Source organism: Salvelinus namaycush, chromosome 33, assembly GCF_016432855.1.
Source record: "Salvelinus namaycush isolate Seneca chromosome 33, SaNama_1.0, whole genome shotgun sequence".
Taxonomy (NCBI): Eukaryota; Metazoa; Chordata; class Actinopteri; order Salmoniformes; family Salmonidae; genus Salvelinus; species Salvelinus namaycush.
The window spans coordinates 17,846,773-17,865,428 of record NC_052339.1 but is presented as its reverse complement, the minus strand read 5'-3'; the positions used below and the strand labels follow the sequence as shown (position 1 = coordinate 17,865,428).

General features: G+C 39.9%; 1 protein-coding gene across 1 annotated transcript; it reads right to left on the bottom strand.

Annotated features, from left to right (window-relative positions):
* Positions 1-785: 785 nt before the first annotated feature.
* On the bottom strand, positions 786-16,433 carry olfm3a (olfactomedin 3a). Its single transcript, XM_038973323.1, has 5 exons — positions 16,296-16,433; positions 8,757-8,912; positions 2,916-3,135; positions 1,873-1,979; positions 786-1,463 (listed from the first exon to the last, which is right to left on the bottom strand). Exons 2-5 carry the CDS (start codon positions 8,901-8,903, stop codon positions 786-788), a joined length of 1,152 nt encoding a protein of 383 aa, XP_038829251.1. The 5' UTR covers positions 8,904-8,912; positions 16,296-16,433.
* Between the last annotated feature and the right edge of the window lie 2,223 nt (positions 16,434-18,656).

Here is an 18,656-nt window from a genome sequence, read left to right as displayed (position 1 = left end):
ATGTAGCATCTTCAGACCAAGATAAAAGCATAGGATTTATTTGGTGCTGGATTGGTTCATTTCAGTTTTTACTATAAGAGTATGTATTGCCTTATTAAACATGGACAAATAAAAATGGATACGCTTTTATGATACAGTATTTTATAAAAAATATGGACTTAATTCTCACATAGAGACATAAAATTGTTACTGCAATATTTTTAATAAGTTGATAAGACTGTCCATTTTGCTTTGTTATAAATTACCTCTACATACATGGCAGCAAATAGTCTGGAGGGGATGATCTTCAACCTCCCCGGTTTAAATACTTTAAATAGACATCACCACAAACACTGTGAGAACTAAAGGACATGTCTCGAACAGAAATGTAGCTAATATATCATCATAAATTACATCAGACAAAATGTCAGACATTCATGCACAAAAGCAATCTAGAGCCTTCGGCTGATACAGATCCAAAAGACAGCAGTGAATAAGGCCATACAGTAAAGTCGTCTTTTCAGCAGCGATGTAAGAAGTTAAAAAAGGAAGAATGGAAACGGAATGCCATTCTGTCCGTGTTCAAGTGTTCTGGCCCAGAAAATACAAAAAGGTGATTTCTTCAAGTAATGGCAATGTAAAGACAGCACAGTTCATTTTAGGGAGGAGAAGAAAAAATATGAACAAGGGAGTTAGTACAAGGTCCCTTGTATATCACAAACGATGGTGCTTTCTCTTTGAGAGTTGTTGTTCTCATTTGTATGGTATCCATATGAGGACATCTGGCATTTGTTCTCATTTCTCTTCTAGGAGTCATCTTCGGTTTTGATGACGTGGAACAGAGTGACATTGAACAGCACCTGGTGTCCATTGTTCCAGGCATAGAGCGCCCTCTCCCTGGCGTTATAGTCTAACATGGACATGTGAAAGTACTGGTTGTGGAAGGGGATGTCTGTGTACTCATAGCTGGAGGTCTTGGTGGAGTATGAGTAGTAAACCTTAGCACCCGTCAGGTGAGAGTTGGTGATGTAGAGTGTTCCGCAGATCATAAAGGATTCCCCCGCATTCCGTTTGGAATATTCCGTGTTCCATGTCTTCTGGACTTCTAGGGTGTCCGGGTCCATCTGGGCGATGACGATATTTCCCGCGTTCTGATTGGTTGCATACACCACCCACATGCCCAGTTCGTCGGCCATGACATCGATGTCGGAGTATCCGCCCCAGGAGTAGGGGTAGGTATTGTGGAAGCCGGCGTACTCCAGAGCCCGCTGAGCCAGCACCCGACCCGTCTCAAAACTGTACTTGACGATGATGTTACTCTGATACTTGTTGTAGTACAGGGATCCATTGTATACCACGTGACCAGTTCCCTCCCATTTAAACGGGAGGTTGTAGGTTCGAGACACCACATTAGCTACAAAGTCTTCCATGGTCTTGTACTCACGGACAATCTTACTGTTGGTGTAGCTGTCCATGTACCAGACCTATGTCAAAGAAAGATGAATAGCAGGAATTAGTCGAAACCACAAACTGATGTCTATCACACTGAACACAGACTGAATAAACATGCAACAATATCTTTACAAAAAGGTCACCTTTTCCTCCATCTCCCTTATGAATATAACATATGAACCACTTCACATGCCTTATAAATCAAATTAAATTATACTCTGCATCAGAGAAGCAATTAAATATCCCCAGAAACAGCCTTATATGAAAATCAACACCATGATGTTTGGTCATGACAATATTAGATTATTGTTATAAATCCTGCCCTATACTCTGAAAACAAAACCGAGATGTAGCCACCAGAGACACGCACAGAGAAAGAGCTATCACCAACATAGACGCCCAGCCACCTTCCACCTCCTCCACTCCCATCCCATAACTCACCCTGTTGTTTCTCTGAGAGGCCTGTGGATCAGTCATCCATGCCCCAAACCGGGTGCCAGATGTCTTTATTGTTACAGGTCCAGTGATTTTCATTAATTTCCCACATGCTGTTAATAAAGAAATGCAGCGATAAGATGTACTGTTTTTTCCTCCTCTTCTAAATAGATTTCTCAAGCCAATTTCATGCCTGTGCCACCGGAGAGTTTACTCAACAACACTGTGCATATTAAAACCAGGCTGGCAGAAACACATACACTCAAGTCTAAGGCCTAAGGCAATCATATCGGACTCAATCAATTGGCAGTAGGTATTGACTACATGCGAAAGCTGTTTACTAATACTGGGCTTTACAGTACTGCTTGGCGTATCCCACATGGTATTGCAGAGTTGCAGAAATATGCAAACACACACATAACACCGTATGCAAACGCACATGCATAGTAATGTGTTTGAGGTTCCAACTAATTCACAGATGAAAGAATGTCATTTTCTTGTTTATGGATATTACAGTGTAACTGTGCTTGAGTACGGAAACTGCAGTGATAAAAGATTCTATCATATTATCTACGCTTAGCTCTGTTATTTATTTATGTTGTTCAATATTATGTTTATATCAAGATACTCAATCTCCATTATGCCATTACCTTTTATAAATCAGATCCTTTCATCCCTTTTCCCATTAAGATCAGGTAGAGTAAAATAGTAGATTATATACAGCAGGTAAAACTGATCTCATTAAAAGATCTCATCCTGATTTTGTCTCTTCAGAGTCTCCAAACCCAGTGGAATACAACACTGTTTATGTGAGGAATTCTTGATTTTCTCCATATACAGTTATTGTGGAGTGAGCCATAAATACACAACGGATGATTCACTGAGTTTGCCCATGCAGTTGATATTGATCTGGTTCTACTCACTGAGTTTGCCCATGCAGTTGATATTGATCTGGTTCTACTCACTGAGTTTGCCCATGCAGTTGATATTGATCTGGTTCTACTCACTGAGTTTGCCCATGCAGTTGATATTGATCTGGTTCTACTCACTCAGTTTGCCCATGCAGTTGCGGAGCCTGCTGTCCAGTCTCAGCACCCTCTGGTAGAGCTCGTCATAGTCGTATGCCCCCATCTCCTCCTGGATAGCTGTGAGCACCATGGACAGGTTTCTGATCTCCTCTTTAAAGGAGGAGATGAGCTGGGCATCTGTCTTGTACTGCTCCAACACAGGGATCAGAGGCTGCAGCTCATCCATCTTCTCCTTAAGCTCCTGGAGCAGAGACAGGCACAGGACAGAGACAGAATGGCCTGGATTAAGAGAAATCCCAGAGGGGAGATAGAATCCACTTAAGGCACGCTTAACACACCTTCTGAGCAGTGATAGGAAGCCATGCAACCTTGTCTCAAGGAAAGTTGTGGGATTTGGTACGTAAATTTGTCAGTCCATTTAGTATGATATACTGTATTTCGTTACATTATGTTACATTAAGATCGAAATTAGAGGATTTATAGTATCATATGTCTTACCCGGTGGTACGATAGCATACTACTTGGATGATTGATGTACTTATTGATGTATAGTATTATCTGTATTTTTCTGAGACCAGGTTGCGTGTTGTGTGGTAACAACAAAGGAGAATTAAGGGGGGAATTTATGTTATTGGTTAGAAGAACTAACGGCAAAGGTTAGGATAATTCAAGTAGCAGGTTAGGTGTAATGGGTTAAGGTTAGAATAAGGGTTAGATGAAGGGTTAGCTATGATGTTACACTTGTCCCCTACGCTTCTCGAACACAGAACCTTTGTATTGCTAGACAATCGCAATATACGCCCAACCATCCTCCCTGACAAACCTCCCTACTTCGTTTCTGTTTAAATTAACTAGACCATTAGTACATATCATACATCTTGGAGGTCTAAATAAATGCATGTAGTATGCTTTGTATGGCTGAGGCCAGGCTGAGCCATAGGGAAGAAGAAAAGTGGAGTAGAGGAAAAAAGGGGGTGTTGAAAATAAAGTGAAATATGGGTACATGGAGAAGTACATACACTACTGTTCAAAAGTTTGGGGTCACTTATACATTTCCTCATTTTTGATAGAAAAGCACATTATTTGTCCATTAAAATAACATCAAATTGATCAGAAATACAGTGTAGACATTGTTAATGTTGTAAATGACTATTGTAGCTGGAAACGGCTGATTTTTTATGGAATATTTACATAGGCGTACAGAGGCCCATTATCAGCAACCATCACTCCTGTGTTCCAATGGCACGTTGTGTTAGCTGTTCCAAGTTTATCATTAACTGATCATCGGAAAACCCTTTTGCAATTATGTTAGCACAGCTGACAACTGTTGTGCTGATTAAAGAAGCAATAAAACTGGCCTTCTTTAGACTAGTTGAGTATTTGGAGCATCAAAATGTGTTTTTCTTTCAAAAACAAGGACATTTCTAAGTGACCCCAAACTTTTGAACAGTAGTGTATATACAGTACAAGTAAAAAATGTGGACCCACCTACTCATCCATTTATTTATTTTTTTACAATTTTCTACATTGTAGAATAATAGTGAAGACTTCAACACTATGAATGACACATGGAATCATGTAGTGATAAACAAATCAAATATATTTTAGATTTTAGATTCTTCAAAGTAGCCACGCTTTGCCTTGATGACAGCTTTGCACACTCTTGGCATTCTCTCAACCAGCTTCACCTGGAATGCTTTTCCAACAGTCTTGAAGGAGTTCCCACATATGCTGAGCACTTGTTGGCTGCTTTTCCTTCACTCTGCTGTCCAACTCATCCCAAACCATCTCAATTGGGTTGAGGTTGGGTGATTGTGGAGGCCAGATCATCTGATGCAGCACTCTATCACTCTCATTCTTGGTCAAATAGCCCTTACACAGCCTGGACGGTGATTGTCGTGCTGAAAAACAAATGATAGTCCCTTTAAGTGCAAACCAGATGTGATGGCTTATCGCTGCAGAATGCTGTGGTAGCCATGCTGGTTAAGTGTGCGTTGAATTCTAAATAAATCACTGACAGTGTCACCAGCAAAGCACCCCCACACCCTCACACCTCCTCCTCAATGCTTCACGGTGGGAACCACACATGGAGATCATCCGTTCACCTACTCTGCGTCTCACAAAGACAAGGTGGTTGTGACCCAAAATCTCACATTTTGACTCATCAGACCAAAGGACAGATTTCCACCGGTCTAATGTCCATTGCTCGTGTTTCTTGCCCCAAGCAAGTCTCTTCTTCTTATTGGTGTCCTTTAGTTGTGATTTCCTTGCAGAAATTCGATCATGAAGGCCTGATTCACACAGTCTCCTCTGAACAGTTGATGTTGAGATGTGTCTGTTACTTGAACTCTGTGAAGCATTTATTTGGGCTGCAATTTCTGAGGCTGGTAACTCTAATGAACTTATCCTCTGCAGCAGAGGCAACTCTGGGTCTTCCTTTCCTGTGGCGGTCCTCATCAGAGCCAGTTTCATCATAGCGCTTGATCTGTTTTTGCGACTGCAGTTGAAGAAACTTTCAAAGTTCTTGAAATGTTCCGCATTGACTGACCTTCATATCTTAAAGTAATGATGGACTGTCGTTTCTCTTTGCTTACTTGAGCTGTTCTTGCCATAATATGCTATCTTCTGTATACCACTCCTACCTTGTCACAACACAACTGACTCACTCAAACAAAGAAGGAAAGACATTCTTAATGCACACCAGTTAATTGAAATGCATTCCAGGTGACTACCTCATGAAGCAGGTTGAGAGAATGCCAAGAGTGGGCAAAGCTGTCATCATGGCAAAGGGTGGCTACTTTGAATTATCTCAAATATAACATTTTTATTTGTTTAACACTTTTTTGGTTATTACATGATTCCATATGTGTTGTTTCATAATTTTGATGTCTTCACTATTATTCTACAATGTAGAAAATAGTACAAATAAAGAAAAAACAATGAATGAGTAGGTGTGTCCAAACTTTTGACTGGTACTGTATATTTTTTAATTGATCAAACACATTTCCCTATGTGTGTTTAAAATTGTAAGTAAACATCTCTGGTCAGGTCATGTGGTCAGGAAAAACACCTGGGCCTGTTTATAAAAAATGTGCTGTACTTTAATGTATGCTAGTGCTGTAATTCTGGTGCTGTAATGTTCTGTACGTCAATGTATTCTAGTGCTGTAATGTTCTTTACTTCAATGTATTTCACTGCTGTAATGTTCTGTACGTCAATGTATTCTAGTGCTGTAATGTTCTGTACTTCCATGTATTCTAGTGCTGTAACGTTCTGTACTTCAATGTATTCTAGTGCTGTAATGTTCTTTACTTCAATGTATTCTAGTGCTGTAATGTTCTGTACGTCAATGTATTCTAGTGCTGCAATGTTCTGTACTTCAATGTATTCTAGTTCTGTAATGTTCTGTACTTCAATGTACTTCACTGCTGTAATGTTCTGTACTTCAATGTATTTCACTGCTGTAATGTTCTGTACGTCAATGTATTCTAGTTCTGTAATGTTCTGTACGTCAACGTATTTCACTGCTGTAACGTTCTGTACTTCCATGTATTCTAGTGCTGTAATGTTCTTTACTTCAATGTATTCTAGTGCTGTAATGTTCTGTACGTCAATGTATTCTAGTGCTGTAATGTTATGTACGTCAACGTATTTCACTGCTGTAACGTTCTGTACTTCAATGTATTCTAGTTCTGTAATGTTCTGTACTTCCATGTATTCTAGTTCTGTAATGTTCTGTACTTCAATGTATTCTAGTGCTGTAATGTTATGTACGTCAACGTATTTCACTGCTGTAACGTTCTGTACTTCAATGTATTCTAGTTCTGTAATGTTCTGTACTTCAATGTATTCTTGTGCTGCAATGTTCTGTACTTCAATGTATTCCAGTTCTGTAATGTTCTGTACTTCAATGTACTTCACTGCTGTAATGTTCTGTACTTCAATGTATTTCACTGCTGTAATGTTCTGTACATCAATGTACTTCACTGCTGTAATGTTCTGTACTTCAATGTATTTCACTGCTGTAATGTTCTGTACGTCAATGTATTCTAGTTCTGTAATGTTCTTTACTTCAATGTATTTCACTGCTGTAATGTTCTGTACTTCAATGTATTCTAGTTCTGTAATGTTCTGTACGTCAATGTATTCTAGTTCTGTAATGTTCTGTACTTCAATGTATTCTAGTTCTGTAATGTTCTTTACTTCAATGTATTTCACTGCTGTAATGTTCTGTACATCAATGTATTCTAGTGCTGTAATGTTCTGTACATCAATGTATTCTAGTGCTGTAATGTTCTGTACATCAATGTATTCTAGTTCTGTAATGTTCTGTACATCAATGTATTCTAGTTCTGTAATGTTCTGTACATCAATGTATTCTAGTGCTGTAATGTTCTGTACTTCAATGTATTCTAGTGCTGTAATGTTCTGTACATCAATGTATTCTTGTGCTGTAATGTTCTGTACATCAATGTATTCTAGTTCTGTAATGTTCTGTACATCAATGTATTCTAGTTCTGTAATGTTCTGTACATCAATGTATTCTAGTGCTGTAATGTTCTGTACTTCAATGTATTCTAGTGCTGTAATGTTATGTACATCAACGTATTTCACTGCTGTAATGTTCTGTACATCAATGTATTCTAGTGCTGTAATGTTCTGTACATCAATGTATTCTAGTGCTGTAATGTTATGTACATCAACGTATTCTAGTGCTGTAATGTTCTGTACATCAATGTATTCTAGTTCTGTAATGTTCTGTACATCAATGTATTCTAGTGCTGTAATGTTCTGTACTTCAATGTATTCTAGTGCTGTAATGTTCTGTACATCAATGTATTCTAGTGCTGTAATGTTCTGTACATCAATGTATTCTAGTGCTGTAATGTTCTGTACATCAATGTATTCTAGTGCTGTAATGTTATGTACTTCAATGTATTCTAGTGCTGTAATGTTCTGTACTTCAATGTATTCTAGTGCTGTAATGTTCTGTACTTCAATGTATTTCACTGCTGTAATGTTCTGTACATCAATGTATTCTAGTGCTGTAATGTTCTGTACATCAATGTATTCTAGTGCTGTAATGTTCTGTACTTCAATGTATTTCACTGCTGTAATGTTCTGTACATCAATGTATTCTAGTGCTGTAATGTTCTGTACATCAATGTATTCTAGTGCTGTAATGTTCTGTACATCAATGTATTCTAGTGCTGTAATGTTATGTACATCAATGTATTCTAGTGCTGTAATGTTCTGTACATCAATGTATTCTAGTGCTGTAATGTTCTGTACATCAATGTATTCTAGTTCTGTAATGTTCTGTACATCAATGTATTCTAGTGCTGTAATGTTATGTACTTCAATGTATTCTAGTGCTGTAATGTTATGTACATCAATGTATTTCACTGCTGTAATGTTATGTACTTCAATGTATTCTAGTGCTGTAATGTTATGTACATCAACGTATTTCACTGCTGTAATGTTCTGTACATCAATGTATTCTAGTGCTGTAATGTTCTGTACTTCAATGTATTCTAGTTCTGTAATGTTCTGTACGTCAATGTATTTCACTGCTGTAATGTTCTGTACGTCAATGTATTCTAGTGCTGTAATGTTCTGTACGTCAATGTATTCTAGTTCTGTAATGTCAAATCAAATCAAATCAAGTTTATTTGATATAGCCCTTCGTACATCAGCTAATATCTCGAAGTGCTGTACAGAAACCCAGCCTAAAACCCCAAACAGCAAGCAATGCAGGTGTAGAAGCACGTGTGCTGTACTTCAATGCATTTCAGTGCCTTAATGTGCTGTACTTCAATGTATTCTTCCTTCAATGTATTCTGGTGCTTTAATGTTCTGTACCTGAAAGTTCTTGGCCATAATAGTCTTCCTGTCATCTTCTACCTGTCTGAACTTGGTCCGGAGCCCTTTCATCTGATTCTCCATCTTCATGACATACTGGAAGTCCCTCTGAGTCCGTAGGTTCAACACCTCAATGGACTGGGACATGTTCTGCACCTGGACCAGAGTAGGGTAAATACTGTATATGTTGTAACAGAGATGTAGAGACATACATGTCATGGATATCAAGGTTTTATGAATACTTTATGAATGTTACATACCATCATCGTAAGTAAAGTTTTACAAACAAGACAAACACATGTCCAACAACCATCTGAAAGATGTTCTGCACCTGGACCACAGCAAATAAGACAAGCACATCTAGCCTGGTCCAAGATCTGTTTGTGTTGTGCATGTCAATGACCATAGGAGCTGGCAAGACAGCAGAAACATATCTGGGACCAGGCTAAATCAAATCTATACAACCGTCTCAAACATGTCTGGGCCAACACGGACTCCTGAACTGACTCCTAACTTGAGATCCTTATGTTAACTCGGATTTAGGTGTAACATTCCCATTCTCCCATTGACAACAAAGCATGGCTTACAGTCTTTTTATTTATAATTGCTAACAAGCGTTTACCTATAGTTAAGGTACTTTTTATAAACTCTTAACACAGCAACACACCTACGTCACACAATTAGTCAAATAGTTCATTTTCTGCTCAAAACCAAATTTTGTTCATTAAATACCAACTCTACATTTCAAAATGCAAAAAAACTTTCTCTACGTACACTAACTCTATCAAAAGACGGCAAACCCGACTCAATATCTAATCACTCTGTCAAAACACTAGCACATGTTTTCTATCCAAGAGGAACATATAGTCAATCATAACACAACGACTATCAAAATACTAACAGTTGATGGCATTACAAAAACTGCAATACATTTCATGTTTCAGAACCTGCAGACAATAGACAATATGAAATCCATTGTTCTTTATAATTCAGTTTCCTTTTACTGTAAACCACTCTACATTTTTTGGTTGAGTGTCAATTGTGTGCATTTTTGGCAACATACTATCTAAAAGTGAATGAGTCATCTTTATTTTATAGAATGTACAAAAGAATAGTAAGTGACAGAATAAGTGACAGAATTGCTGCAGTAAATGCTTTATTAGCAACATGAAATTGCTGCCAGTGATCAACAAAAAATCCAACATACATGGATTTCGGTTCCAAATGTGTACAAATAAAACACATTTACAGTAAAAAAGGCAGAGAAGGTAAAAAACACAAAAATGCACAGTCCTGTTCTAATCTATACGATCTTCAGCATTTGGCCACATGTTCTCGTCCACATCTTATGTCGTCTCTCGCTATGCATCTTGGATAGAAACGCTTGGCATGCCTTATCCACCCCTGGCAGTCTTCAGCTGAGAGGTCTCTGCAGCCGGCATCCATTGCATCCAGGAGGGACATTTGGTCATGTGGCCGATGATCATACACTTTCCACCTCCAGGGAGAAAATAATTCCTCAATGGGGTTGAAGAAAGGTGAGTAGGGGGGAGGAAAAGGGAAACCATTCTTGGATGGGCTGCAAACCAGTTTGTGATTGCATGTGAATGGTGGAATGCTACATTGTCCCATGCAATCACAAATGTCCTCATGTTTCCTCCCACCTGTTCCCTTTCTGCTTCTGGTACCAGTTGTTGGTGGAGGTCATCTCAAAACAAAAGAAGGCGCTCACTGTTGTAGGGACCAATCTGGCACTTCTGCAGGACCAAAGCAGCACTCGAGACTGCAGCACACATTGTGATATGTGCTCCTCTCTGACCCGGCACATCAACGGTGGCCCTTTTCCCGATGATGTTTCTTCCCCGCCGACGTGTTTTGCCAGGTTAAACCCTGCCTCATCTACATAAATGATTTCACATGGGGTCTGATTAGCCTCCAACTCCATGACTCTCTGAAAGAAATCAAACACAGTATGTGTCAATGCTTTTCAGTATGTCCTACTGTATATACTGTAACCCATGTTTACATGTAGAGTAGCATAAGGTAAAACTCACTATAGAACAAGACATATTGGATAGACACCATACTTGGACGTATTGGTGCCGGAGTTCCTTGACCCGCTCACTGTTTCTTTCAAAAGGAACTGTGTACAACTGTTTCTTTCGAACTCTGTGTTTGGTCAGAGTCCGAGCGAGCAATGGTAGTCAGGCTGATGCTTTCCACATTGTGAAATACCAGGTTGTCCTCTACAATTCTGGTCTGAATTTCTCTCAGTTTTATTGCATTGTCAGCAATGACCAATCCTACAATGGCTCTTGGTCTTCACTGAGGAGCTTTCCTCTTCCCCCAGAGGGAGGAAGACGTTGCATCCTGTAGAGGAATAAAAATACAACATATGTATTTGCATTGGGGCTGCTGCCCTACAGTTACTGTGGGACATAGCAACAGTAATGATAGAAGAAGCCCTTGTGAAATGCATTACTTACCTGTTGGTTTGTTGAAAATTCCAGATAATGGAAGCCATGGTTGACCGTCTGAGATTAGGCTGGACTCTTTCACTAGCCTCTCTCAGTGATAGACCATGGTATTAGGCTGGACTCTTTCACTAGCCTCTCTCAGTGATAGACCATGGTATTAGGCTGGACTCTTTCACTAGCCTCTCTCAGTGATAGACCATGGTATTAGGCTGGACTCTTTCACTAGCCTCTCTCAGTGATAGACCATGGTATTAGGCTGGACTCTTTCACTAGCCTCTCTCAGTGATAGACCATGGTATTAGGCTGGACTCTTTCACCAGCCTCTCTCAGTGATAGACCATGGAATTAGGCTGGACTCTTTCACTAGCCTCTCTCAGTGATAGACCATGGTATTAGGCTGGACTCTTTCACTAGCCTCTCTCAGTGATAGACCATGGTATTAGGCTGGACTCTTTCACCAGCCTCTCTCAGTGATATACCATGATATTAGGCTGGACTCTTTCACCAGCCTCTCTCAGTGATAGACCATGGTATTAGGCTGGACTCTTTCACCAGCCTCTCTCAGTGATAGACCATGGTATTAGGCTGGACTCTTTCACCAGTCTCTCTCAGTGATAGACCATGATATTAGGCTGGACTCTTTCACCAGCCTCTCTCAGTGATAGACCATGGTATTAAGCTGGACTCTTTCACCAGCATCTCTCAGTGATAGACCAAGGTATTAGGCTGGACTCTTTCACCAGCCTCTCTCAGTGATAGACCATGGTATTAGGCTGGACTCTTTCACCAGTCTCCTTCAGTGATAGACCATGGTATTAGGTTTGACTCTTTCACCAGCCTCTCTCAGTGATAGACCATGGAATTAGGCTGGACTCTTTCACCAGTCTCTCTCAGTGATAGACCATGGTATTAGGCTGGACTCTTTCACCAGCCTCTCTCAGTGATAGACCATGGTATTAGGCTGGACTCTTTCACCAGCCTCTCTCAGTGATAGACCATGGTATTAGACTGGACTCTTTCACCAGCCTCTCTCAGTGATAGACCATGGAATTAGGCTGGACTCTTTCACCAGCCTCTCTCAGTGATAGACCATGGTATTAGGCTGGACTCTTTCACCAGTCTCTCAGTGATAGACCATGGTATTAGGCTGTACTCTTTCACCAGCCTCTCTCAGTGATAGACCATGGTATTAGACTGGACTCTTTCACCAGCCTCTCTCAGTGATAGACCATGGAATTAGGCTGGACTCTTTCACCAGTCTCTCTCAGTGATAGACCATGGTTTATCACATGGTCTATGATGGTGGCTCTTATTTCATCAGTGACAACAGCTCTTACTCTCCTTTGAACACCACCACGCATTCTTACTCCTCTCCCCCTACCTCTCCTTCTCCCTTGTCCTGGTCCAACTACTCCTCTGCCTGGTCCAGCTTCTTCTCTCCCTGGTCCAACTACGCCTCTTCCTTGTCCAGACATTATTTTTTCTCTCTCTGCTCCTCTGTGTTGTTCTGTATCCACATTGAACAAAATCAATCCAAAGAGTCCCCTTTTTAACTGTGTATGTCCATGTAATTGAAAGAACTCCAACACCTTGCTATGTCTCCGATTGAGATTGGAATCAGCTGTGGTTGGTGTATTTTACACAACTTACAGTAAATCAGATATTTCAATGTTTCAATGATCTGTTCATTCAAAAATGCTTATCAGCTGTTTCAATACAGCTTTTGAGCTGCTGTTGTTGCAGAAGTAGAGGCTTTATACTATATTTAAGGTTTTGAACATTAGGTCTTCATTTCTGGCATGCTGTGTGCAAGCATTTGTAAATAAGACAAGAAAGATCCATCATTTTGGTATTGGGTAAGCTTGTATGTAAAGAAAATATAAGCATTTTAGAAACCTGTTAATTGACTGCATATTCTGTGAAAACAACATGACTTGTGTTAATGGGATGGTGTACAACAGATGGATGTTGTGCTAATTGTGTTTAGAGTTTTGAAAATGTGACGACAGATTGGACAAAAGGATGTTAGCGATTGTAAAAAAAAACGGTCATGTATGTGAAAGTTTGAAATACATACACACACCTCAGGAAAAGTTGGAATTCAGACCTGTTTGAAAACTCTATTTAAACATACATCCCTACACCTGAAATGGATGTTGAAAAAAAAATACAATTATTCAAGACATTATCCATCTGTGCCTTACTTTTCTTATATTTATACCATGTTGAAGCATTGAAAAACATGAATCACAAGTTAACAACACGATCCTCCTCAACAGACAGCAACAGATACAAAATGATGCCTACATCTGCATATTAATAATAGGATTAGCTTCTCCTCCCATATGATTAACAACCTAGCCATTCATCACACACACACAGGTATAAATGACATTCTCTTAAATCACTCTACTTATGCGCTGGCATCGCAGAGGTCCAGTAATGTGTATGATAGATCACTTCAGAGTGAAGAAGATAACTCTGTATACTGAGTTCCAGCACTTAATACACACAGCATCTTTTATAAGGGATCTTTCACTGTAAAAAGATAAAATTCCCTTTGTAGTGTACCGTGACTTTTAACCCTATCACAACAGGTGTTCCTAAGATGTTGCCGAGTGCTGTAACTTTGCTTCTAGGTGATTCTATGTTAGGTGTTGTGTGTTGATTCTATGATAGGTGTTGTGTGTTAATTATATGGTAGGTGTTGTATGTTAATTGCAGCCAGGTCACTTGTAATACAAGTCAGTATTCGACGTCCATCCATGTCTGAGGATGTCGGGAGATGAGTTGGAAACTGTCCACTAGGGGCAACAGTGAGCGCTGTTACCTTCAAGTAGGTTTCGATTTTGCTAGGACGTTGTGGACAGGGATGGAGGATGGGCAAGCATCTTGCCGAACATTGCATGTTTGAATCCAGGGATAGAAAGTCGTTTCTGAGGTTTTTGTTTTAACCTTTTCATGCGTGAGATCCAAATATCTCTAACGGTCGCCCCCAGCGTGAGTTGTTTTATGCACATGATGTCAGAATGCACTCACTGTTCCAAAATGTGATTGTTACGCAACAGGACAGTTAACACTCGCTGCTTGCTAATTATCAATAGGCTACAGTATGTTTCAACTTGTCAATTTCTAATTATTTTCAAACAAGTTTTATTTTCTAACAACAGAATTGAGGTATGTTCTGCCTCCTCATTAATTCACATAGAAGTAGCCCATATCAATGTTGCAGACAATTTATGTTTGAGGCTTTACTGAGCCGGACCAACTTCTCTCTTCAAGGAGAGCCCAAGCACTTCCCCAGTGTTTCTGCATATCAAGTATGCAGACATTTGCGCAGTCTTGCACATTTTCTGTCTGGCGCTCGCATTGCCTTCATTGTTGTTTTCCTTACAAATAATAACTTTGGACATGTGTGCGTTCCTATCAAAGTAAGTGCCACATTTTCTGTATATAGTGTTGTCGTTTCTACTGTAGGATACAGTATGTATGTATGGAGAATAATGTATTTACAGTTTTATTCACGTTTTCAAGTACTAGTGACAAATAATGCATTCCGATTATCGCATAGATTGTAATGGACACCTATGATGCATGTAAAATAATTTCTTGAAGGTTGTACTGATTATGATGAGCTAACGCTTAGCTATTTGCTAGCTATGTGTGGAGCCATGTTTGTTGACATTATACACTGCATTCTGGGTGTAACGTAAACATCTGTCAGACCAAAGATATTGTAATGAGGTGAAGGAATGGTTCCCTCATCTTTAGAGTAAACTCCTGAAAGTGAATGAAGGGAGGTGAATGTTCGTAGATGACACACCCCCTTCAACATGCATACTGCAAACAGACCAAATTCATCTCATCTCCTTTTCTTATCTTAAGGTTGACGCGAAAAAACAAACACGGTGGCGTGCAAAAACTACCCATCGTCAGATTACTTTTGATTTTTAGAAAGTGTTTGACTCAATTATTTGTATCAATGGTGAGCTCACCCGTGATGGGATGAATTGTAAATAGTAATTGCTATTAGCTAATTCATATTGTGGTTTCTGTCAGCAAAAGAGTTAGCTAAATATGACCGCTTGAGTTACATCAATCTTTCCTCAGTTAGTGCTAGGACTAATTTAGCCCACATTTTCCAGTTTGGATGATTGTGTTATGCTGTAGCTACTTCTGTGAATGTCTGAACATTGCATCCAAAAATAAACTGGTCACATTCTGGACATAACTTTGTAAGGACTGTGTTTGTGCAAAATGCTTTTGTGAAAAAACAGTATGGCCAGCTCAAATGCTGACTGTTGTGTCAATGAAAACTGGACGTTCTAAATAAGCATTACTAATCACACCGGTTTGAGCGTATGCTGCAGGGACCACTATAGAATGATCACACCCGTTTGTTGGTACGTGTCAAAGGGTTAAGCCTATCTCAAACCCTAACCCTTACCTTAACCATTCCGAGTTAACCTCAGGATTTCAGAGTTAATGCCTGAACTTAACTCTAACCTTAAATGTTCAGAGTTAATGCCTAAACTTAACTCTAACCTTAAATGTTCAGCGTTAATGGCTAAACTTAACTCTAACCTTAAATGTTCAGCGTTAATGGCTAAACTTAACCTTAAACACTTCGAAATTTGACGTTTGAGAAACATGGATGAACGTCTAATTCTGATGTGAGACTGAGAGCTAGTTGCTTAATTGTATAGTAGGTGTTGTGTGTTCATTCTATGGTAGGTGTTGTGTGTTCAAGGGTGAAAGCAGAGGACCGAGAGAAAGAGAGAGGGAGAGAGACAGAGGGAGGGAGAACGAGAAAGAGAGAGGGAGAGAGACGGAGGGAGAACGAGAAAGAGAGAGGGAGAGAAAGGGAGGGAGAGAGAAAAAGTGAGCGAGAGAGAAAGAGAGAGGGCGAGAGACAGAGGGAGGACGATAAAGAAAGACTAAGGGGTAGTTTGTATTAGTGTGTGTGTGTGTGTGTGTGTGTGTGTGTGTGTGTGTGTGTGTGTGTGTGTGTGTGTGTGTGTGTGTGTGTGTGTGTGTGTGTGTGTGCATGTTTGCGGGGTACCTTCTCCAGTAGCTGGCGGAGCTGTCTTCCCTTGGCATCTCTGGAGCAGAGGTTCTGTTCAGGTGCCACCACCGTGCAGATACACCGACCATCGGCATCCTGGGCAGAGCTGTACACCTGCCAACCCTCCTTAGGCCCAATTGTCTACACGCACGCACACGCACACGCACACACAGGAAAATATTGGTGAAGGGAATCCTTGATGTGGGTAAATGCCGTTGGACGACAGACAACATTTTTCAATGTGAGCTGGTAGCTAGATTATCATATAGCTAGTGATAGAAAGCAGTGGTTCCAACCAGGGGAACAAGGACTCCTGGGGGGGACTTGGCCTATCCACAGGTGGTACTTGAGAAGACTCATGAGACCATAGGCTTACTGGCAAAATGCACATGAGCGGGTACATCAGGGGTACTCCAGACAGAGCAAAATTCAGTTGGTTGTACAGTAACCGAAAAAGGTTGGGAACCACTGATATAAAGTGACAGATATATACAATACCATTCAAAAGTTTGGACACACCTACTCATTCAAGGGATTTTCTTTATTTTTACTATTTTCTACATTGTAGAATAATAGTGAAGACATCACAACTATGAAATAACACTTTTGTAGAATCATGTAGTACGCAAAAAAGTGTTAAACAAATCAAAATATATTTAAGATTTAAGATTTTTCAAAGTAGCCACCCTTTGCATTCCAGGTGAAGCTGGTTCAGAGAATGACAATAGTGTGCAAAGCTGTCATCAAGGCCACTCTATATTCAAACAAGTTCTTTCTGCCTCTGTAACCAGAGCCTTGAATACAGCCAATCACACCGCTACGTGTTTTATTTTTCTCCATTCCTTTAAAAGTGCAACTCTCTGACAACCTTCCCATTCAAGGCTGAACTATAAACTCATAATTCTGTTGCTGTTTCACTTCAGAGAGAGAGAGATAGAAAGAGAGAGAGCCAGGAACAGAGAAAATGAAAGGGAGAGAGATGGAGAGTCGAACATGAGTGACCCATTTCAAGAAACTTGGCGTATGCCACACGTCACTACTTCACAGGAGAGGCATTTTAACTTGTTGTTGCAGAAATGCCTTCTGGAACATGTGAACTTTCATGTGCCTTAATAACAAACGTGTAGGCCATCTGTACATACAAAGAAAATTATGAGCCTAGTTGGTTTATCCATGGAAAAATACAAGTACCTTCCCGCTAGCTATGATTGGCTGAGATAATGGATGGGCTGGACATGCCAAGAGATGAGTTCGGATTGTTCTGCTGTGTAGCATGCTTCTCTCTATAAAATGAGTGTGGATAATCCTTTCGACTATTTGTTAAGATATCATGAAGAACTGAAAACGTTTTGCTTCTACTCTCAACGTTGCTACGCTGAAGTTTATAGCGCTATTGACAAGCTTAAAAAAAGCTATTGACTAGCTTAAAAACAACAAAATTTGTGATGGACTACTTTCTGGAGGATGATCGTGCAATGCTGATTCTCTCTGACTGAAAATGAATCAGACAATTAGGAAATCCTTGATTTAGGTAAAAAAAAAAAAAATGTAACCAGACATTGTAGGGTCTTCAGATGTAAATGGTGGAGAAGAAATGGTGTCGTTGTCACGGAAAAAGTTGACAGAGTTTCAAAATCAGTGGAATGCCCAGTGGAAGTAGAGAGATGATTGCCAAATGCGGAGAGAGTCCAAAAAGAGAACACAGAAAGACGGCTGTTGTATAAAACACCTGTCTCTGGATTACATCTTTATATTAAGGGCAACCATGGCATCCATGACAGAGAGGGAGAAGCGTTCATCCATGTATGCAGGTAAGAGTCCAGCTACATTTTCAGTATTATACATTTCTAATTTAGTCAGAAAGTAGTTTTCATTGCAAGTTAAAAAGTGTACTGTTAGCTAGCTAGCTAATGTTAGCTGGCTGGCTCGCTAGCTAATGTTACGTGTATGATCTGTGTAGTAATATTATTAGTATCTCAGGAAGTCATGTGCATTGCTAGTTATAGCCTAATGTTAGTTAGCTAGTTAACATAAAACCTAGTTGGTTAGCTTTAGCTACCTGCAGATTCATGTATGGGTGTATTGCCACGTTCAAAACAACTGGGAACTCTAAAATACCAGGTCAAATTATGACGTCAGTGATTTTCAGGTCAGAAAGTCAGAGCACTAGAAAGCGGCCCATGTTCCTGAGTTGGAATTCTGAGTTGGATGAACGTTAAATCGATTTTTCCCAGTCGGAGCTCGTTTTTTTCTGAGTTCCAAGTTGTTTTGAACACACTGAACTCGGAAGTTGGAGATTTCCTAGTTCCCAGTTGTTTTGAATGTGGTATTAGAGTTGGATTATGGCTCATTGTTTAG